The 23,924-nt window shown below is 38.0% G+C and overlaps 1 protein-coding gene across 1 annotated transcript in view; it reads left to right on the top strand.

The window, feature by feature from the left end:
- Positions 1-23,924, top strand: part of camk2a (calcium/calmodulin-dependent protein kinase II alpha) — a 66,234-nt gene that overhangs the window by 20,947 nt on the left and 21,363 nt on the right. Inside the window, exons 3-12 of the mRNA XM_067374951.1 lie at positions 3,560-3,619; positions 10,221-10,275; positions 10,927-10,992; positions 11,360-11,432; positions 12,715-12,817; positions 16,834-16,917; positions 20,446-20,540; positions 20,636-20,758; positions 21,033-21,116; positions 22,628-22,670. Of these exons, the coding sequence (XP_067231052.1) occupies positions 3,560-3,619; positions 10,221-10,275; positions 10,927-10,992; positions 11,360-11,432; positions 12,715-12,817; positions 16,834-16,917; positions 20,446-20,540; positions 20,636-20,758; positions 21,033-21,116; positions 22,628-22,670 (786 nt within the window). The remainder of the gene's footprint in view (positions 1-3,559; positions 3,620-10,220; positions 10,276-10,926; positions 10,993-11,359; positions 11,433-12,714; positions 12,818-16,833; positions 16,918-20,445; positions 20,541-20,635; positions 20,759-21,032; positions 21,117-22,627; positions 22,671-23,924) is intronic.

Here is a 23,924-nt window from a genome sequence, read left to right as displayed (position 1 = left end):
TACTTAGTACGCTTTAAGACACATTCATCCCATTCCAAATAACTGAAGATTCCACATAACATAACTTCTAGTAAAACATGAATTTTCTGTGAAACATATTTTACTTATGCTTTCTGTCTTGTTTTATTTCAAATTGAAAAGTGGGATCATATCTTAAAATATGTCACTGCAATTGTTTTGTCTCAAGATGCAACCAGTAATGTTAAGATAAATGTACACATCTATCATAACTTTGACACAAGATGAAGAACTGAGGAAAACTTGAGGGCTTAAATACACAAGGAAAGATCATTAACAGAACAGGGAACAGGTGTGAACTAATCAGGAACCATGACAACGAATGAATGAATGAGAACACAGCCAGATGAAATGGAACATGGCAATAAAAAAGCAGAACTGTGACACTTTGAGGCTTGATAGTGAATTAAACATGCTAAAGAAGCAGTGAGGTCAGTTGTGAGGGAAAAGTTTTGTAGAGCTCGACACAGAAACCGTATGGCCCTGGGGCCTTATTAATTGATTCCTCTATTTTCTGAGATTGAACAGATTTAGTTCCTTCTTTTGTCATGCTTAATGCTGGGTATATTCATCAAAACTTCCAGCATAATGTCTTAAAATCTTGAGCGAATTCTAATGTGTATGAATCTGACTAGTATTTTTAAAAAAGTATAGATAATTTCATGGGCATCCACTGTTATCTCTCAAGTTGTTTTATTAACATTGGGAATATGAAATGCCACTTTTGGGCTACATTCAGGGCTTGACATTAACTTTTTTGCTTATCAGCCACTGTAGCTAGTGGTTTTCCAAAGCTTCTAGCCACTCAGCATTTTCTCTGGTCACAATTTTGACATCGATTCCATTGGGAAAAAACTGCCATATAGATATTTTTTTATATTATCTCTTAATTTGGCAGCAGGTTTATTAGGCTGCTGTCACTTTAAGACCTGACGTACGGATCCATTATACTGTTACACATGCGTTTTCTTTCTCGACTGTTTACGTTCACTTAAAACAAACTGACTGTGTTTACGAGAATACTCACCAAGACTGGCATTTTGACATTATTTTGTGTGTATTTGACAGTTTAAGCACAATAAGCAACAAAAAAGAATTCAATTTATTGCTGAGAGGCGGCTTTATGTGGCACACTTTGGGTGTGAAAACAAAAACTGGGGTAAAAATATATGCAATCCCATGCCAAAATTCAAACCCTGTAACACCAACAATATTTTATGAAAGTGAGGGGAGGAAGGTTTGCGTGTCGAATCGCTGTCGGAGAGATGAGAGAGAAAGAGTAGCTGATATTGTGAATCTATTCTGTGGAAAATGACTATTGGATGTGTTTCAGATATCAATATGTATCAAAAAATCTATATTTTTTACACTACATTGCGCTTAGTTTATTATTTCAGATGCCTTTTTAAAAGTCTACAATTGAAAAATGTATATATATATATACTGTATATAAAATTCAACCCGCCAAAGTGGAGTGTCTGCATTACACGCCACTGCTGAAATACATCTGCATTTGGCAGGTATTAATGTCAAGCCCTGTATACAAATATTTTAAATACGGGAGAGTGGGGGTGAATTCTCATTGACCAACTTTATTCGTCTTGACCTAGAAACGGCCCTGCATCTTATGTATTGTTTTAAATCTGTCACATCCTTGTTGAAATTTACATATACCCATCCCCAAAACATATGTCATTATTGTGATTTAAAAGTCAGAGAGTGCTGAAAGTTTCTGCTAATATGCTGCTCCATGTGCTCTTGCTTTGTATATGGACTTTTAGTTTGTAATGTTGTTCTGTTCCTGTTTCCTGTTACCCTTTGTGATTCACTGATTATTCGCACCTGTGTCTTGTTACCCTGATTATGCCTTCTATATTTAATGCCGTGTTTGAGACGAGGGTCACAATGGGAATTTCCTAAATGCTTGAAATATCCCACTTCTAACCTCACATTTACATGTTGACCACATGATGTCACCATAACACAATAAGTGCATTGTGTGTTTTTGTGTCAAATTACTGATGAAATTACTTTCATGAGCTGATGAAAAGTAAAAAAAAAAAAAGAAAGAAAAAAAAAAAAAAGTAAAATCATTATTTAAACTTAAAGGGTTAGTTCACCCAAATATGAAAATTTTGTCATAAATGACTCACCCTCATGTCGTTCCAAACCCGTAAGCCCTCCGTTCATCTTCAGAACACAGTTTAAGATATGTTAGATTTAGTCCGAGAGCTTTCTATCCCTCCATTGAAAATGTATGTACGGTATACTGTCCATGTCCAGAAAGGTAATATAAAAATCATCAGAGTAGTCCATGTGACATCAGTGGGTTAGTTAGAAGTTTTTGAAGCATCGAAAATACATTTTGGTCCAAAAAGAACAAAAACTATGACTTTATTCAGCATTGTCTTCTCTTCCGGGTCTGTTGTCAATCCGTGTTCACGACTCAGCAGTGACGCTGCTGACGTGTTATCCGGTGCGCCCGAGCTTCGTTTACAGTCTGAGGGAGATGCACGCTGTAATCAAAACAACCTTCGCAAACATGTCTAAGGATTTCGACACAGAGGAAGACTTGCATTTTTTTGCTCAGCCATATTTATTTGAACCCGAATACACGGACGAAGAACTACGTTGTGAACGCGGATTGACAACAGACCCGGAAGAGAAGACAATGCTGAATAAAGTCATAGTTTTTGTTCTTTTTGGACCAAAATTTATTTTCGATGCTTCAAAAAATTCTAACTGACCCTCTGATGTCACATGGACTACTTTGATGATGTTTTTATTACCTTTCTGGACATGGACAGTATACCGTACATACATTTTCAATGGAGGGACAGAAAGCTCTCGGACTACATCAAAAATATCTTAAACTGTGTTCTTACAGGTGTGGATGACATGAGGGTGAGTCATTAATGACATAATTTTCATTTTTGGTTGAACTAACCCTTTAAAGTCTTTGTTTGTTAAAGATGCCGCCACCTTGGAAGAGATATCAAATGGCAGGACTAGCTGAGGACAGGGTTGATCAATCTGCCCAGAGTTAACAGTTCGAGTGACCTTCCACGTGTTATTTTCTGAGTTCTGAGTTGTCTGGAATGCAGCACAAGCCCTTGTGTTTCCACTGTTCAGGGTCAGGTCTTGTCTATGGATGTGTTGGCGTTGTGCTTTTTGCATGCTCTTTTGTTATTATTGAATGAAAAATGAATACTGCATTTGGGTCCAGCTCTACATTGAGTTTACTCGAACAGTACAGATAGTTCCATATACTTCAATGCGTATGACCAAAACAGACCACTTTATAGAGGTTTATTAGAAGTGTGACCTGCTTCTTTAATGATGTTCTTTAATATAAATGATAACTTTAATATAAAATTAAGAAACTTCATTTATATAGGGTGTACTATTTTTTTTCACAGCACAGTAAAAAAAAGAAGCTATTTACTCTTTTGTATTTTCCATTTTGAATGTTGAAAACTAGAAGTAGTCATGCTTTTCTTTTAATCTATGTGAAAAATCTCTTTGTATATATATATTTTAGATCACCAGAAGCTGGACAGGGAGGCTAGGATCTGCAGACTGCTGAAGCACTCCAATATTGGTAAGTTTACCACACACCCAGACACACAATTGTTTGCTTATTTAAATGAGATCATAACATAAACCTTTCTTATGAAGCCAATTATAAATATAGCTGCAAGCAGCAATTACGGGGCCAAGCACAAAAACGCCACAAGAAGCCAGCCAACATGGCTGGGAGCATCAGACTAACAGCAGCAGTGAGCAATTAAAGACCTATTAAGATCATTTTAAAAATGATCAAAAATGAGGATTTACTGGTTCATCACTTTCGACCAATAGGTGGTGCTGTGACCAAATTAATGTGGTATGGTCAGAGTGAGGTGACAATGACACTTGCAAAGTTTGGTGTCAATATGTCAAAGCATTGCAGAGATACAGCTTCAAGACTGGGTTTTGCATCATGCCTCAAATTTGTTGCTCCAGTACATGAAAACTGTTTGACGTATCGACTTTAAATCCATAACCTTTTGTCGGCATGGTCTGAAGATGATATGGTTCAATTTTCGTTATCATTCGACTCGGCTTGATGCCCCAAATCCAAAAAGACCAAATTTATGATTTTTGGACAAACCCCTCAGAAGTTATAAGCAAAAATAGCCATTTTTCATATTTCTGCACCAGTAGATGGCGCTGAGCCGAAACACTGCATGGTGTCTCAGGTCATGCTTGTGATGACAGGTACCAAGTTTGGCCATGAATACGATACAGCCTTACGTCCATTTTCGCAAGCGCTTCTTAAAATTAGTTTGCGTGTTTTTCGAAAATAGTTTGAGGAATCAACTTGAATTCCATAACTTTTTGTTGGCATGGTCTGAGGATGATCTGGTTCAATTTTCATGAAAATCGGAGTAACGGCCTAGGAGTAGTTCGAAAAAGTAGGTTTTTCAGAAAATTCAAAATGGCGGAAAAATTTTCATGACGGAAAATGACGTCAATCGATCCGTCTTGACCAAGGAATCAGAGGAAAATTTTGTTTCTATCTCTTACGGTTCAAAAGTTATTAACATAAACATAAGTGCAACTTTGGACAGCTGGTGGCGATAGAGGGATTGAGTTAGAGACTCCAAATTTTCTATGCACAAAGGTCAGACTGTCCTCTAACTGTGTGCCAAATTTCACAACTTTCCCACAAGCGGTTCTATGGGCTGCCATAGACTTCCAGAGTGGAAGAAGCAGAATAATAATAGGAACGCCAACGTATACAATAGGTGCCTACGCACCTTCGGTGCTTGGCCACAAAATATAACTGCTATTAATGAACCAATCTTAAGGATTCTAAGAAGACTACTCTCATTATTTTAGCAAACTATTTAGAAATTATAAGCCATTTTTCAGGTACCCTCTGGGCATGCTGGGTATGACCAAGTTTCAATATGCCAAAGCCGTGCCAAAATATAGCTTCACATTCTGTTTATTCTTATTATTGATGCATTATACAAGAGCAGTTTGGTAGGCCTATATCAAAACGTTTTTAATAGCTTTTTGCCTGCATGGTCTAAACATGTTTTGAATGCCAAATTTGGTGACAATCTGAGGAATTCTCTAGGAGGAGTACCAAAAAAGCAGATGGAATTTGACAATGTGGTGTAGCAGCATCAACATGAGAGCAAATCTGAGTTGTTAGAGGATCTGAGACAGCTTTTTATCATATGGTTCAATGGACTGCCTTATATTGTAATGCAGATGTAAGGGAAAGGAATTATAATACTAGCAACATTTTGTAGCAAATTAGCCCAAATGGGAAATATGTATAATTAATTATGATCAATAAGCATTTAGATTGAGTAATTAATTTGGGGAATTTCTGACAGAATCAGTCTCAGACGTCCGACCAACAAAGTGAGAATGTCTATAGACTATAGTAGGATATTACTCTCTTGACCATAGACCATAGTATGCTAATACTGACTAACACTTTCAAAGAGCATGTGTTGTAGCTGTGTTAGGGACTATAAACACATAGGGCATGATTTACTAAGAGTTTGCGCAGCACAAACCCTCTTTTGGCCTTAAAAAAACTACTGTCAGGATTTACTAAAGACACACAGTGAAAATTTATCACTGAAAAGGTGTGGACATGGTTGTTTTTGCGGCTAACCTTATTACATATGCATTTGTAGGAGTTTCAAGGTGATTTACTGTCAATTTACTGGTATTTGCACCATTATTTACCGCCCCAAAAAAGCATGTCTTAAACCAGACACTAATTTGTGCTGCTCTTGGTAGATTGAGTTGGTCATTATGGAAATGATCCGGCTGCATCTGTGTTCTTTAATTTGTGTGTCATCAGTAGATTGCGCACAAAACTTAAACTATTCTAAAACACAAACACAATTTGGTATAGGAAGAGAGTTCAAACTGAAGCAGAGTAAAAATAGAAACATGAAGTTATGGCAGTATTTATACAGCCTGTAGGAAACATCGGTTTCTTGTGAAAAGGTGATATTTAATGTATCAATAATTAACACTAAGTCTGATACTTGCATATCTTGCCTGTTTGAAAGAGTGTTGATGCAATTTGTTGAGGCTCCAGTTAATCTTTGCTGAAGTTGTACTGATGAGAGAAATCCAGATTGATGCAGAAGGTCTTTGATGGTTGGAAAGACAAGGCCGCAGCCTGGCACAAACTTAAGGGTCCTTCGAAGACTTCTATCTCAGCGTCCCAATGTTCATGTCAGAATTTCAAATTCTTCCTTCTCCCACATGTGTTCTTAGCCAGAAATCAGTGTGCGGCTGTCACAGGAGTTGAGTGAGCCAATAAGGATTTGTACTTTCAGAAGGAAAGTTTACTATCTTTTGTCTTTTAGCAGGGTGTCTTGCATATGAAATTGGATTGGGTGTTAACATAAAAAATTCTAATAATACTAACATGTTACAGTGCTAGTAAAACATAATGTAAATTAACATACAGGAAATTAAAATTGTAGCTCATAGATACCAAACATGTATATATATATGTTTCCCTAAAGAAAATATTGTTCCCTTTTAATGTGTATGTAACAGTTGCGTATGGGTTTCAGTAAAGTGTCAAAAGAGACCACCGCAAGTCTCGTTCTGTTGCCGAAACATTGCCAGGTCATGTTATCATGCGGTTGCTAGGGTGCTCTGAATGGTTGCTAAGGCATGTCTAGGCAGTTTCCATGGTAATACTGTCTACTTGCTGAACTGAGTGAATATATAGTGAACTCTAGTCTCCATGACACTGAAAATGGTTTAGAGGGATATCTTCGGATCATTGTACAGTATGTGGTATGGTATGGTGCATTAAGGCTGTAGCAGCCGTGGAGCATGTCTCCTCGATTCTTAAACATTTTTTTGGACCATATCTTTTTTTTTTTTTTGCTAGTAGTTTGTCAGGAGCCTCTTGAGGTGCATACTAAAATATTGTGTGCATCAGGCAAATTGGTTTGATATGGATGTGCACATGGGCATGGAAGGGATCAGAGGCTGGACACATTTTTTATTCTAGCTCTATAGCTACAGAGTTGATTTGAATTACATCACTATCTCATGGCTGATTCTCACCAGATTTGGTACAGAGTCTAACTTATACAGCCTCTATGGATCTGACAAATTTCATAATGATCAGTCATGCACAAAGCGAGTAATTAACTGAAGAAATTTGATTGGCTGCTGGCAGCCATTTTTGTTGCTTTGTACAATAATTTTTTTAAAGTTTTTATAGTACTTAGTAGATACACATCAAATTACAATTTCCTTGATCAAACAGTTTGAAAAAAAATGGCTTTGTAAATGTAAATGCATGCGACCCAAGCATATATATTATTAAAGTTATTGGAGTCAAGGCAACATTGAACATTGAAAAAAGCATAAATTAATTTTTGCTTGAATCCCTAATAAAAAGATTTCAAGCAAAAACAACAGCTTTTGGTTTGCATTTGCACCTTAAGGGTGGGCACACACATATTAAAGGTACAATATGTAAGATTTTTGGAATAAATGTCCAAAAATGTTATATATTTTGTTGACTTGTGTATTTGCATTATCCCAAATGTTCCCAATGATTTTTAATTCCAGAGAAATGCGCAATTTTAATCAGTATAACGTGTCATTGCGTCACCTGTCAGTAACGTCATATCTGTGCAATTTACGTTTTCACAGTATTTCCGTATAAACCATGGAAACCACAAAGATGCTTTAATATATTATGTGTTTTATTAGACAGGTAAGAAACTGTTTGGATACCTTTAGCTACAGAAAACTAATCTTTTGTTATATAGCTCAACACGGTTAGTCTTATTGTTTGAATGTCTTGTTTTCTTGATTTACTGCAGGTACCATGTTTGTACCATGCCTCAGAGACAACACTTTTTTGTTTAGTGGCAAACATAGCATAATCAGAAAGAGCTTTAACAGTAATATAGCATTTCTCAACAATACAATATATTTTAAAATGAATTATGCCATTTAGCAACTCAAGTCATCCAGCTTTTTATTAACTTCCTGGGGTTGGTGGTCGCACTGGTGATACCACCTCTTTTTTTTTACCAGTGCAAAAGAGACTCAAAATACTTTGTTGATTTTAGACATCCAACGTTAGCGTCAGTTCTGGCAGGTCACGTCAGTCAAGCTTGCATCAGCTGACTCCCAGGTGACTTGCGTCAACCTTTAGGAATATGACGCCTATCACAGCGTTCATATATAAGCTCCTTTGTATTATCAGCAGCTATTGCATTTGTCAGTAGAAAATAATTACCCTCCTCCATCCCCAGCTCCTCCTCTTGTCAGTCAGGATTTGGCTTATGATTCCCTTGAATCAGACTAATTCTTGAAATATGTGTATGTTAAATTATAACATTAATTATATCTGCATATGTTGGTTCTGTTCTGTTTACCCTATTGCTGCTCTCCCTGCTCTTATCCATGCTAGGCTGCATGGATGCACAGGGAGTTCTTGCCCAGAACAGAACCATACCGCCAATACAAACTCTATTCTTTATCAATCATATTTAATGATAGTGGTCCTGACAGATATACAGATAAGAGTTATACATCATTCAAAACTGTGAAATGTCTTCTTTTATTTGTTTACACTCACAGTAAAAACACAATGTTGTGTTTTTTTTTTGTTTGTTTTTTTGCAAAATAAAGAAAACTAACAAGATATGTGATCTGCCATCTCTCTCTAAATGAAGTCCATTATGATATTCCTCAGAAAATGAACTGTAACTTAGAGAATACTTATCACACAAACATGAGACATATGTCTAAAGAAACGTTGATATGTCAAGTTTTAAATAAAGTCAGTAAAATCAGAAACAAATAGAATGTTTTTATGTAATCTGTTTGAAAAGAGAGAAATGTCAGTCGTTTGTGAGTCACCTCATTATCCACTGATACGGCCACACCCACGGAGAGCTTGTACTATTTAAAGTCAACGACACTCAAAAAAACGCATCAAGTTTAGTCAGACAGATCTGCAGCTATGCAGCCCCATATGCAACAAATTGTGATGCACTGTGTATTCTGACACCTTTCTATCAGAACCAGCATTAACTTCTTGAGCAGTTTGAGCTACAGTAGTTCGTCTGTTGAATCGGACAACACAGGCCAGCCTTCGCTCCCCCTGTGAGTCTTGGCCGCCCATGACCCTGTCACCGGTACACCACTGTTCCTTCCTTGGAGCACTTTTGTTAGAGACTGACCACTGCAGACCGGGAAGAGCTGCAGTTTTGGAGATGCTCTGACCCAGTCGTCTAGACAGCAGAATTTGGCCGTTGTCAAATTCGCTCAAATCCTTATGCTTGCCCATTTTTCCTGCTTCTAACATCAACTTTGAGGACAAAATGTTACTTGCTGCCTAATATATCCACCCACTAACAGGAGCTGTGATGAAGAGATAATCAGTGTTATTCACTTCACCTGTCAGTGCTCATTATGCCTGATCGGTGTAAAATAATTTTTAGTTTTAGTACCAAAACAGGGTGGAGACAAGGTGTGTAGCGCTGAGCCAAGGAGGCCTTTCTGAGTTGAGTTTGCATGTTCTCGATGTGTTGGTGTGGGATTCCTCACAATTTAAAGACATGCAGAACAGGTCAATTGGGGAAATTAAATTGTCTTGCCTGAGGCACTGGGATACGTTCCAGCATTCCCTTGTTTCCCTTGACAAACATTTTGGAAAATGGATGAAGTATCATGACCGTACCACCTGTTGAGGTGCCAATCGCACTGAACATGGAGTCAGAGAAGTTACTGACCTTTATCAAACAAGATAAAAACCTTTTATTCTTTTAAGAGTGACCTAGCAAAGAAGGCAGCAAAAGACACACTAACAGTTTGCATATCAAGAAAATTTTGTGGAAACAATTTCCAACATGGCTATACTTAAGGTTGTTCACAAGTGCCATAAATTAAGTAAGAGGAGGAAGCATCAACAATTTCCACAACGTTTTAGTTCCTACAACACCTAATATTACACAGTGTATGCCTGCCCTAAATGTCTTAAAATGTGAATGTCTTAAAATCACAATCTGTCATAAAGAAGAATCCTAAAATCTATATCTGTAAGAATACCATAAGAAACAAAAATGACTTCATGATCATGTTATCTCTTTTTTTTTCCAATTCCATGCAAACCACAACCGTCAATCCTTTGCCAGTGCGACTCCATGACAGCATCTCAGAGGAAGGCCACCATTACCTCATCTTTGACTTGTAAGTTTCTCTGACCAATCATACCAGTTAAAAAGCATCTAATAATTTTGTACAAACTATAAACCAGCCGAAAAAAGGCCCAAGTGAGTAAATGCATGAATTGTTTTCAGAAATGGCTAAATTCTTTCTAGAGTTTATGTGGGAAAAGCTAATGACTTTTTTTGCTGTATTATAGGGTGGATACAATAGATCTCTTCATATCGAAATAATTATAGCACTTACTATATGATACCATCATAAAACCATTGTCTTCTTACAATTGCCAGATGTTGAAAAGTATAAGGGTGTTTCTTAGACTTCAAGCAATCTAACAGTTTATTAGAACTAACAAATTTCAGCTTTTGGTGGCACTTTATTTTAATACTTTTTTACAGTTTAATTACACTGGTATTGGTACTGAGTAATATTAATTAACAACATGTACTTGCTATAGGGTTTGGTTTTTTTTAGTGTTAATTGCTTGTAATTAGACATTATTTCCTGTTAATACTACAGTAAATGCAGTAAATATACCATGTAATGAGGACACATTCAAATGAAGTGTTACCCAACATTTTGTTATATTAAGATGACATTGCAGAAACTACTGTTTCAAGTCAAATAATCCTTTAACTAGTGCCATAACTTGCTGTTTCTTGTTGTTTGGTCCAGAGTAACGGGTGGTGAGCTGTTTGAAGACATTGTTGCCAGGGAATATTACAGCGAAGCAGATGCCAGGTGGGTGGGCTATCAGCATAACACAAACGGACTCTATGTATAAAAGCATTACACAAATAATGTAAAATATGCAAATAAATAAAAACACACTAAATTAAGTTAGTACAAAGTTAAGTCTCCTTGCCTTAACGAGCGAGATAACTCACAAGTTTTGCTTAACTTGCTAAAAATGCTATTTTTCATTTTCATCAGACTGCATAATATTCACTTTAGTAAGCAGCATTATTATTTTTACAGTAAGCAAAACAAAAAAACTGTAATGTGTACATTTGACATTATATACATCACATAGTCATGTGTTGAAGTCCAGTGTGGCCAATATATTCCAGTGTATTTGTGTAAAAGTTTTCTCTTTTTTTGCCTAAAGCCACTGCATACAGCAGATCTTGGAGGCAGTACTTCATTGCCATCAGATGGGTGTCGTGCACAGAGACTTAAAGGTATTTTATTATGATTGACCTTAATTGTCTGTCATTAGCATTAGTAATGGGCCAAGCACTGACTCACTCACTCCCTCACTCAATCACTCACTCACTCATAAAGACTTCACTTGTTTAATTATTTGTTAAATCAGCGTATGAATAAATCTCTTGAATGAATGATTCAATGACAAATACATTTTTAACAGTCACTTGTCGCCACCTACTGGCAAAATGATGTAATTGACACATTCTTTATTTGAAGCATCAAGTTACTTTCAAAAGCTGATTTTGATCGCTACCGTAGACATCAGTGTTTATATCAGAACTATAAACATTTATCCAGTACTTGTAATAATTTGAATTATTGTAACAGAAATCATGTATAAAAAGACTGTCTGTGAAGCTGTTTCATATGATACATGATAATTGCTCTCTCTGGCTCAGATCTGAATGTTCTTTGTGATCGGTTTAATAGACAACAGAATCACTGTCATTTAGGAGTAAGATCATGTGCTTGTTTGAATTGATTTTATACAATCTTTTAACAATTAATCAAGCGGCTAATCTAAATGCTCTCAAATGTTCTGTCAGTGTGAAGGTAGCAATATATCAACTGATGTCACTGTTCAGAGACGTAACAACTATTTCACATACAGTATACTGCATAAGCAGTGCGTTTTCATTTTAGTGGCATTATTTAACAGGTTAACACATTCACACTGGGAGTGAGAGCCATGCAGTGAGATCCCACACGTGGCTCATTTTTATCGCAGAGGATTTTTTTTTTTCTTCAGTACGACTCATGCTAATTTCAGAAGCTCTGACCACTCTAGAAAACAAACACCAGGAAATCAGAAATAGCAAAAAATGTAATTATAAAACACTTGAAATTTGCAGTCAATTAAAGCAACCAAGACTCAGAAGGTTGGGGGTCGCACAAGGATCATTTTACGAATAGTGGTTAAAAAAAACAAAAATACAATTGCTTATAAACTTTGACCTTATAACCTTATAACATTTTGATTATGCTGTCTCCAAATGGGCGTGGTAAAGAAGCCAGAGTGACGTTTAACTGTTTGGTCTGAGAATTTACGGTCAATTATAACAGCAATGGTCATTGACAGAACAGTTACTGCTCTGCAGATATTGCTCAACACTAGAGCCTTTTATCAATTAACTTTAGTGAAATGCCACTCCAATATGTATGTTCTAATATGTTGAAAGAAAAAATCAACTACTAAACTTTCATTAGCACTTTTAATATTTTTCTTTTTTGTCCCGTTTGTTTTCATGTTTCTAGCCAGAGAACCTGCTTCTGGCTTCCAAATCAAAAGGGGCAGCTGTGAAGTTGGCAGACTTTGGCCTTGCCATTGAGGTTGAAGGGGACCAACAGGCCTGGTTTGGTAATGACTCATTTATTACCACCAAACAGCATAATATACAAATTCCAAAAAAACAAAAAAAAAACATTGATTAATCTGTCTTCACATAATATTAAGAATATGAATTGCTATGTCGTTCCATTCACTTTAAAAAAAATATATATATATTTTGAATATTTGCACCTATTTTGGTGCTGATTTGAATCTTCATGCATTTGACACAATTACATGTAAATGTAGGAGAATAAGAAAAACAATATGAATTTGTTTTCTCTTTCATATTAGTCACTTAAACACTTGCTCCTGCCCATCTGGGTGTGTGTTTTGACGTGGGCTTCAACACCATTTCGTACAGATTTCTGTCTTCAAGGTTGCAATAACTGTGGTTACTCTGCAAGCCTGACTTGTTTCTCTTGTCATCTTCTCTTGATTTAGTCACAATGACAGGTCATTTTTAGAGTATACATATTATGACCATAAGGCAGTGCTTTACCCTGTTTCAGCTAGGTTTTTGGCTTTCACTTAATTTTTCAGTGCCTGTTGGGGTTGGTGACCTGGCTGGCTTGTTAATAAATAGGCTTTACTGTACCTGAATATGGAATTTTATTGAGTACCATATATGTCAGAGTAATACAATCCATGTAATAACATAACTGTACCTGTCACAACTGGGTTGCAATCATTTAACAAAAAGTGCTGAATCTAATCGCTGGCAGTGAAAGTCTTTATTAAACAAACAACTCAAAACAACAGGCACAATAAACTCACAGGATATGGAACAGAACAACCAGGTTAATCATGATGATAACGGACAACTGAACAGAACCAAACAGAGGGCTTAAATACTAAACACTAAACCAATTAATGAAATGAATCACAGGTGTAAGACATAATCAATGCACAACCAATAAAACAAACTGAATAATAGGTCACAGAACTAAAAATACATGACAAACCCACCCTAAACAGAACCAAAACCAGATTATCCATTAAATTATCTTTTACATTATCTGCCTTCATAACGTCCAACAGAAGAGGGCGGGAGGGGGCTTAGGTGGGGGATGCAGAGCAGGGACACAGGTCAGGCAGGGCCAGTGTGGAGACAAAGGAGAGAGGAACCAGGGTGGAGGCAGAGGCAGGAGGAGCCAGGGTGGAACCCCCAGCCACAGTCCCAGGACGAAAGCCCATGGCGATTTCAAGGGAGGAACCGATCGATGGTGGTGAGGACCCAGGTGGAACTGAAAAGCTGACAGGACCGGATGACATTGAAGGTCCTGGAGGGCTGAAATGAGCAACTGAGGTGGATCAAGGCTGCCAAAGGACTGAGGCGAAGGCGGAGCAACCCGAGGACCTAGGCGGAGTTGGAGGAAAGGAGGAGCCCAAAGGAGCCATAGAAGAGAGAGGATTATGCGTAGCTACGGCCCGGAAGTCCGTAGAACAGGCAGAGTGATGACTGACCAAGGAGGAGCCAGAGGGACGAGGAAGCTCGGTGGAGCCGAGGGGCCGAGATGGAGTGATGGACACAGAAGTTCTGGGTGGAGCTAGTGGGTTGACACTCCAGGGCTGGACTTTCGAACACGAAGCACAGGGCACACCAAAGCATGGAGGAGGAGCCAGCATAGGAGGAGATGAAGAGCTGAGAGGAGGCAGTGCAAGCGGGGCTGGAGAACTGGGCAGTGCACACAGGAATTTCAAAATTAACACTTTAGGATGACACAGGACAGACAAATTTCTCAGAAATACCACTCTCACGCAGATAATTTTTAGAATGACCCTCTTGGCTGACACAGAAAAGGCAGACATTTCATATTTGGCAGACTTGAAACAGGCAGAGGAGGTGGGAGTGGGAGGCAGGGCAGAAACACAATTTCTAAAAGATCATTGCAGACTGGGGAAACAGGTACAATGCAGGGAAACAAAACAGGCTGGATACAATCACTTTCAAAGTCAATTAAATCTCCATCAGCCACTGTAGAGGTGTTTTGGCTCCACTTCAACCCCTCAAACTTCACCAGTAATCCCAGGGGCACAGTTGATGTTGCCGGCTCACACACCTGGTCAAACGTTTCTTCGGGTTCAGGCTTCAGGACGATCCTTGGCTCAGTCCTTGATGCTGGCGTATTGATTGTTTTCCGTTCTGGCTCTGCATCTGAAGTGGGCTCTGGTTTCACCATTGTTGGGCTGGTGGCTTTGGCTGGGACACTTGTTTTCTCCTCCCTCTTACCGATGGAAAGGTGAAACTGTTGCAGAGGAATACCCGGTCCACATACTCCCTAAACTTCCCTCGAGGTCCGTCTCTGGCAGGCACGCTCTGGTCTTCACACTGAGACCTGCCTGCACACACAGGCTGTCGTCATCGTAGTTCACAAAAGGGTACAAGTCCAGGAAAGCCTGCATGTGTCTCTCGAGGGGCTGGCTCCCCTGCGAGAGGAGGAGAATCTTCACTGTCACTAGATCTATATAAGGTCCGTTATACTGTCACAACTGGGTTGCAGGACCAGAATCCAGCATGAATACAAGAGCCAGGGCAGAGCCAAAAACCAGAAGCCATAACCGAACCAGACAAACAAGGTGCCGACACAGAGCTGAAGGCCATGGTGGAGCCGGCAGGACTATCCCCCTTGTGTGTCCCCCTGGGGTATGGATCAAGGCAGAGCCAGGGGACCGAAAGATCACCAAGACATCCTGATGACTAAAGACCCAGCTGAAGACAAAGGGATGCAGAGCCAGAGTGACGCCGCAGACCCAGTGGAACTCAAGAAATCAGAGGGCCAAGGCAACATTAATGGGAGCAAGGACAAAAGCAGAGCTGGTAGGAAGGAGAAGCTCAGTGAAGCCAAAGAGGTGGAGGGTAATGTAGCCGGAATCCCATACATCTGTGGTGGAACCAGATCAATGACTGAACAAGGCAGTCAAGGGAGTCGAATGGAGCTGCAGGGATGACAGACCACGGTGGAGTCAAGGGAGTGACGAGCCACGGTGGAGCTGACTGGACAAAAGGCCAAGGAGGAGTGATGGACCCTGATGCATGTAGTGGAGCCAAATAGTCATAAGTCCAAATTTATCGACGATAGAAGGCTGGGCAGACCCAACAACCGTGGTCAAGCCGGTCAGGCCAGAGAGTCGAGAAGGGTTAGCGACTCAGGCGGATGAAGCATGGCCCAACAACCAGCCGGATTTTCAGAACAAACAGACATAGACAAGGGAAATGCCACCAGAATCACCAGACTAGGGAGCGCTGAGACTGTAACGGTGCATTGATCTAATAAACTAATAACCAAACAAAGAAACATACAAACATGTGAAAACCAAGCAAACAAGGAAAAAACAAGGAATACGGGGGGAAAACAGAAACGAACACAAACACATGCAACATCCGAGGAGGACATTGTACAACTGACCAGGAACAAGGGAACACTGAGGTATATAAAGGCAGAACCAAACAAAGGAACAAGACACACCTGGAATCAATAACAGGGCAATCCAACAACAACAACAAAAACTACAACATGACTACAAATACACAAGAATCTGGAACAGACAGAACTACAAAATAATAGAAATGAAAAAACCATAGCAAATCAATCAAAATCATGATAAATAATGGGGAGAAAACATCCTTATGTAATATATGTGTGCACTGCAGCAGGGATGATGAAGGGAGAGTTGAGGAAGGCATCTTTGAACCAGTTTTTACTCTAATAAACAAGATATTCCACAGGGTGATGGAGAACACATATGCAACAGAAACAGTTTTGCACATAAAAAAAGAAAATAACCAACAAAGAGCAGCAGAAAATGAGGTCACTAAACATACATTTTATTATTCAGTATACATACTGTATGTACAAGATACAGTATGAATATGCAGTGTATAATGTGGGTTTCTAAGACTACTGCAAGCTTGAATGGTTTGTTCCAAAGGGGACCAGGTTCCAAATTTGTTCTGCTTTGAAGGGGGCATGATGCTGACTATCTCAAATATAGGCTTAAATAAAGGTTATGAATGTTTTTTTTTTTTTTTTTTCTGTCATCAGGGTTTGCTGGCACTCCTGGTTACCTATCCCCTGAAGTCTTACGGAAGGACCCTTATGGAAAAGCTGTAGATCTGTGGGCATGTGGTTAGTCTCTCATATTTTTGCATCAAACACTGAACAGATGCATGATGATGCTGTATGGTACTGAAGCGTTCATTGCAGTGTGTTGCATTGCAATGCCACATTCACTTTGACGTGTTTATGACCTGTTTAATCTTTGAAGGTCTAAATGCAGCGAATATTGGCTTGCACTTCTGTAACCTTAGCTAAATGTCTTTTGGTCTCTGTATTGCTCTAGTTCACAGCCTTATTTATCCTTTACAGTGACAACAGTGTGCAACAGTAAGATAATATTCTATAATGATCTAATGATATATCTATAATGATTCTGCAAGGTCAACTACAACGCATGAAACGCATGACGCATGAAACAAATGCTTATACAATGTTCACGATAATGCCAAAAGATCCGTTCTGTACTGTAATGTCAATGTGTCATGCAAAGAAAAGAAATTACTCTTAGGCTATAGACATAGCCAGATCTTTCTCCTCACTTTGTTTTAGCCCTGTTCCAGCACTGAGCCAAATATAGTCTATAATCAAAAATCTTAACAGTGTAAATTACCTCATCTGATGCCAGTGAATTACAGAGCTGGTGCAAACACATCCACATCACTATGATCAGATGCTTTCTGAACTGCTGTTTTCTCACCACTGTCATTTTTGTTCTGTTTACTTTGTTACTGAGAGGAAAGCGTGTAGCACATAATTACATATTTATCTAAACGTCGCTCTCAGCAGTGTGGACAGTGTCTGGATGTTCACGAACAGTATATCACAGCCAAAGGTTTTCAAACTTCTTTTTGCCCCTAAGTGAAGAATGAAAAAGAAAAACTCACAGACCGCTTATCAGGGCCTTGAATCATATTCAGTCTCTTGAACGTTATACATCACTGATTTGGCCGAGGCTCGCTTGCGTCACTAGGGACTGTGTGCACGAGCATGAGCAATAAGTTGCTGGCTGCAGTTCACTTAACAGCCACCGGTGTCACTAAAAACAAGAGATTCTGAATTCTACATAATGCACCTTTAAAATTGCGATGAAATGAAAGTGGCAAGAAATTCAGCCAGATTTTAAAGGGGTGGTTGCTTATGATTTCACTTTTTTAACTTCAGTTAGTGTGTGATGTTGCTGTTTGACCATAAACTACATCTGCTGTTACGACGCTCAAAGTTCAATGCAAAGGGAGATTTATTTATTTTTTTACAGAAATCACTTTTTAAGGATTACAACAAACGGCTTGTAGTGGCTTCTTCCCGGGTTAGTGACATCACAAACCCTAAAATTTACATAAACCCCACCCCCGAGAACTTTAGAGGAGAGGAAGAGTTGTTGTAGTAGAGTGTTGTTGACATGCTGTCATTTTACGCCGGACTGGTTTGAGGGTCAGCGAGGGTCAATTCAATGCTGGATTTGCACAAAAGATTAACATGACAGCACATGCTAGTGGATGAGTTGAATCAACTCCACAGCAACTAAATAAATGTATCCACTAACCATTCAGAAACGTCCAGTTTCATTCTAAAAGTTGTAACTTCTTCCTGAGTCTCTCCATCAGTGTCGACTCTCCATCAGTGTCGGCTGAACACCGTTACTGACAATCCTCATTTTGGCTGCGTGAGATTCTCCAGCTTTGTTGTTGTTGAGCAACTGAAGCGTGAGCTGTTAAAGCATTTGCATTTAAAGGGACACACACAAAAACGGCGTGTTTTTGCTCACACCCAAATAGGGGCAAATTTGACAAGCTATAATAAATGATCTGTGGGGGATTTTACTCTGAAACTTAACTGACACATTCTGGAGACACCAGAGACTTATATTACATCTTGTGAAAAGGGGCATTATAGGTCCCCTTTAATGTTCATCTGAGTGTAACAGCTTATTGAAAAAGAAAAATGTAGGGCAGAGACTTGGTTCTATGCATTGGTTGTTGATTGGATGTTGAGATGTGGTAAAGTGGAGGCAGATGAACGTGAGCTTGCAGGTGGCGTTTAAGCACACAAAATAATTGAGGAAGTCTTGCATACTTGCATTTTATTTAGTTATTACATTAAAATATTTAACATTTAAAATGAACATTAACATTAAACATTAAATGAAACACACACTCTTAAAAATAAAGGTTCTTTATTGGAATATAGGAATCCACATATAACCTTTAACATCCATGGAACCTTTCCCTTGCATAAAAGATTCAATGGAGAAAGGTTATTAAGATGTTCTTTCCACTAAGAAAAAAAAAAGTTATTTTAATAACTATTCTCTGAATGAATCTTTGGGGAACCCAAAATGGTTCTTCTTTGGCATTGTTTTTTAAAGATATATTTTAGTTGTGTATGCACTGATGAATCATTCACAATAAGATTACTTATGCTGTTTAAGAGGACCAACACTCTATTAATTCAGATGTTAAATTCTCAACAAGGTAAAAAAAAAAAATAATAATTACAACACTTCTTGGTCTCTCCTTATACCTTATATTAAGTGCCTTGCTCAATAGCACCAATATTGCATGGATTAAAGGTGCCCTAGATTGTTTTTTTACAAGATGTAATATAAGTCCTAGGTGTCCCCTGAATGTGTCTGTGAAGTTTCAGCTTAAAATACCCCATAGATTTTTTATTTTAAATTATTTTTTTTTAACTGCCTATTTTGGGGCATCATTAACTATGCATGATTTTTTTCAGCACGGCCCCTTTAAGAGATGCGCTTCCTCTGCCACACGAGCTCTCAACTATACATGGTATAAACAAAGTTCACACAGCTAATATAACCCTCAAATGGATCTTTACAAGATGTTCGTCATGCATGCTGTATGCATGCTTCGAATTATGTGAGTAAAGTATTTATTTAGATGGTTACGTTTGATTCTGTGTTAGTTTGAGGCTATGCTCTGTGGCTAACGGGCTGAAGCTAACATTACACACGGTGGAGAGATTTATAAAGAATGAAGTTGTGTTTATGAATTATACAGACTGCACGTGTTTAAAAATGAAAATAGCGACGGCTCTCGTCTCCGTGAATACAGTAATAAACGATGGTAACTATAACTACATTTAACAGTACAGTAGCAACATGCTAATGAAACATTTAGAAAGACAATTTACAAATATCACTAAAAATATCATGATATCATGGATCATGTCAGTTTTTATCGCTCCATCTGCCATTTTTCGCTGTTGTTCTTGCTTGCTTACCTTGTCTGTGCACAGATCCAGACATTAATACTGCCTTTCCTTGTCTAATGCGTAGAATGGGCTGGCATTATGCAAATATTGGGGTCATACATATTAATGTTACGTAACAGTCGGTGTTATGTTGAGATCCGAGTGTTTTCCGGAAGTCTTTTAAACAAATGAGATTTACATAAGAAGGAGGAAACAATGGGGTTTGAAACTCAATGTATGTCTTTTCCATGTACTGAACTCTTGTTATTCAACTATGCCGAGGAAAATTCAAATTCTGATTCTAGGGCACCTTTAAAGCTGAAAGTTCTTTTGTTAACAGAGTATTCTTCTCGCTCACCTCATCCATCTTAATTTCCTCTTTAGGTGTGATTCTCTACATCCTGCTTGTTGGATACCCCCCCTTTTGGGATGAAGACCAACATAGACTCTATCAGCAAATTAAAGCTGGCGCCTATGATGTCAGTTAAAGCATCCTTCATATAATGCTGATGATAACGCCAGAAATAATGATGTGTGTCTGATTCATACTTGGATCACTTTGTTGCACCCACAGTTTCCTTCACCTGAGTGGGACACAGTCACTCCTGAAGCTAAAGATCTCATTAATAAGATGCTGACCATCAACCCAGCCAAACGCATCACTGCTGCGGAGGCGCTCAAGCACCCATGGATCTCAGTGAGTTCACCACTGAAAGGCAGTTTCTCTCCTTACATGCATCTTTTATTGTGACTTGGGAAAAATGCCTAATTAATGCATTCACATATTATTTAATTGGATCTTGTGTATACAGTATTTGAAGGCAGAAAAGGAATTAAATAATTTAGTCAGATTTAGCTATTTGACAGCCACAGAGGTCTGAAGGGAATGTTTATTGAATGATTAATTCAATGTTGAGATTGCATGTTCTGGAAATGTCTGCAAAGCTAACATTGCTTCTTTTTGCTTTTAGCATCGCTCCACTGTTGCATCTTGCATGCATAGACAGGAGACTGTTGAATGTTTGAAGAAGTTCAATGCCAGAAGGAAGCTCAAGGTAAGTTTATATAAGGCTGTGAGGTCGCAGTGACTCTGTTTAGAATGATACGCAGCATGTAAAGATCTGGACTGATACCTGAAAGGTTGCAGGTTTAAACCCCACATGTGTTCCATCAACTATAAACATTGTTCCCCGAGTCACACGCTTCACTTTAATACATGTTGGGTGAAAACTAGGCCATTTGGAATCATATTATCTATGTGTAGTTTACTTATTTATTTGTTTATATTCTTCCTGTCATTCCATTTTAACTTCCTGTGGGGCCAATTCCATTCACGTTCCTACTTGCGGATTAAAAGGGAGCCAATTCATAAATAGGGCTGGGCGATATGGCCAAAAGTATTATTTTTTTCAATTTCATATGATATCGATATTTATCACAATCTTCATTTACTATGAATGGGGAGGGAGATGCTTTCCATATATTTGTTAGACCTTGAGAATGAATGTAAACATTTATTCAAAATAAAACTCCACAGAGTAGCTACCTTTTAATTCCATTTTATTTTTCCCTAAATTCTGTATTTTCCATTTTATTCTATTTTTTGGGAATTCAATGTAATGAAAATATAACACTTAATTTACAACAAAACATTGCATTTTTATTTTTTGTCAAATAAGATGCTGCACAACAGAACTGTATACATTTAAAACATGGATAAAACCATATGTTGGTTGTATGATATTCCTTAAAAATATTATGATTAATTTTATTATTATTACTTTGAGAAGCACATTTTAGTATACATTAGTGATATATTTCTGTCATCATTTCTTGAAGTTAAACCAAACTTTTATTTTGACGGTTTGTCGTGAAGATCTTTCAGTTTCAGTGTGTATTTGATTAATGGTGAAAATCTTGTGAAGTGACTCTCAGAGCAGCTCTGGAGATGAAGTTCATGTGTTCATGTCCTCATATTTAGAAACGGCAGACGCTGAAATCGCAGTGAGCGTCACATTTGTGTATCAGACAAAACCACACCGTTCATTCACACAGAGACACGCAGAAATCACTTATTAGTGACATGCACTCACTGGCTGTTTTCGTGTTTATTTCTGCTGTGTGATATGTGTGAGTAAAAATGTCTTGAGCTTATCGTTATCGACGTAAATTTTTATCACGATCTCGATATGATAACGTTTATCACCCAACCCTATAAAATTTTGAAGGCCGTAACCATGTCTTGAATATTGGAGGGGACCTTTTTTATTTTTTATTAAGCATACTAAAGAAACCGTAGTGGAGGAAATTCGAGGTCTTATTTTAGTAGGGAAATAATCAAATATGTTGTATGTAGTATGTCGAAAACGTAAAACGTTTCTTGTCTCGTCACACTCAGTTTGGAATTACATGATCACGTGAAATGCCCATATTTGAGAAAAAAAGTCGAGTAGTTTGCATCACTTGATGTTACTGTCAGGCTTTTAACATTTCTATCACAAAACAGCTGACATGTCTTAAATGTGAGAAATCTATGCTAACATTTCCTATGTGTTTTTGTCTTCAGGGTGCTATTCTCACTACTATGCTGGCCACCAGAAACTTCTCAGGTGACTTTAATTATTATATTTCTACTGTTTTTATTTCAACCCTTTGTGCAAATCTGTATGAGTCTGTCATGATCAGGAACCACTCTATCATACACTGGAATTGTGTTGATTAACGTTGCAGTGAAGGTTTGTACAGACGCTTCAAAATGCTTGTGTTTGAGGTGCACTACTAAAAGATGGCTGATGCTTATGAGTCTGAACATTTGCAAGCATTTGGAAAATTGAACAAACAAATTCTAATCATTGGCTTTTCTGTCCAAGCCATGTCATCCGATCAAACACAGTCCAAGAACTGGCCAAGACGCTAGAGGAAGGTAGTAACTATCCAAACAGGCTGAACAATGCTGCCATATGTCCAAGATCAAGCTTGAAAGAAACTTGCATTTCCAATTGCATTTCTAATACAGTAAAGGTTTTGTGAGTTAAGTGACCTTTATTTATATAGTTCTCTATACAATACAGATTACTTCAAAGCAGTTTTACAGTGATAACAGGAAAATAATGATCAATGATGCAATCAGAGTTCAGTTCTGAAGCATCTCTAAAAGACAATAGTGTCATTGTTCAGCTGAAGTCAGTTCAGTGTTGATTCAGTTCAGTTCAATAACTGTAAAGATCATCAATTATGAAATGAGTTCAGTTCATCTATAAAGCAGCTCTGCAGAAAACATCGTCCAGCTAAGTTGATCAATAATATTGCTGATGCTGAATATTAAGAGCGTACACTATCAGAGACATCTGGCTGTGCGTATACATCATGCTGATAACAATGTTTACGTTTACCCTAGCGTGTGCATAACACATAAACGAGCGAGTAATGAGCGAGTACATCATAAAAGATTGAAAAAAAAAATTCGGCACACTGCCACTGCTGCTTCAAAGCTCAGTTTATTAATGAACAACCTTTCAACGGATTTCCCAGGAAACTGCATATTTTCTACTGCATCTTTTGTCTGTGAGTGTTTATGTCGTAGCCATAAATAAAGGAATGAAGGTCAGACTACTATTAAATGCAGCCAAATATATTGCTTATTAATGTAAAAATATTCCACAACTAGTGCAAGAAACACCCCTGGCTAAACATTTACAGAATGCATTAATTGTGTTCTTATTAATATTTATATGTTTTTAAAGTGTCATTAATATAAAATACTAAATCAACTATTCTATTTAAAATTATGTCTTGACAATTTAGATGAATAATTGAATAGCTGATGACAGACAAGGCAGAATCACAGTAAAAGAGATTCATCT

Source organism: Chanodichthys erythropterus, chromosome 22 (assembly GCF_024489055.1).
Source record: "Chanodichthys erythropterus isolate Z2021 chromosome 22, ASM2448905v1, whole genome shotgun sequence".
Lineage (NCBI taxonomy): Eukaryota > Metazoa > Chordata > Actinopteri > Cypriniformes > Xenocyprididae > Chanodichthys > Chanodichthys erythropterus.
The sequence above is the reverse complement of the archived record's forward strand: the minus strand, read 5'-3'. Positions and strand labels throughout refer to the sequence as shown.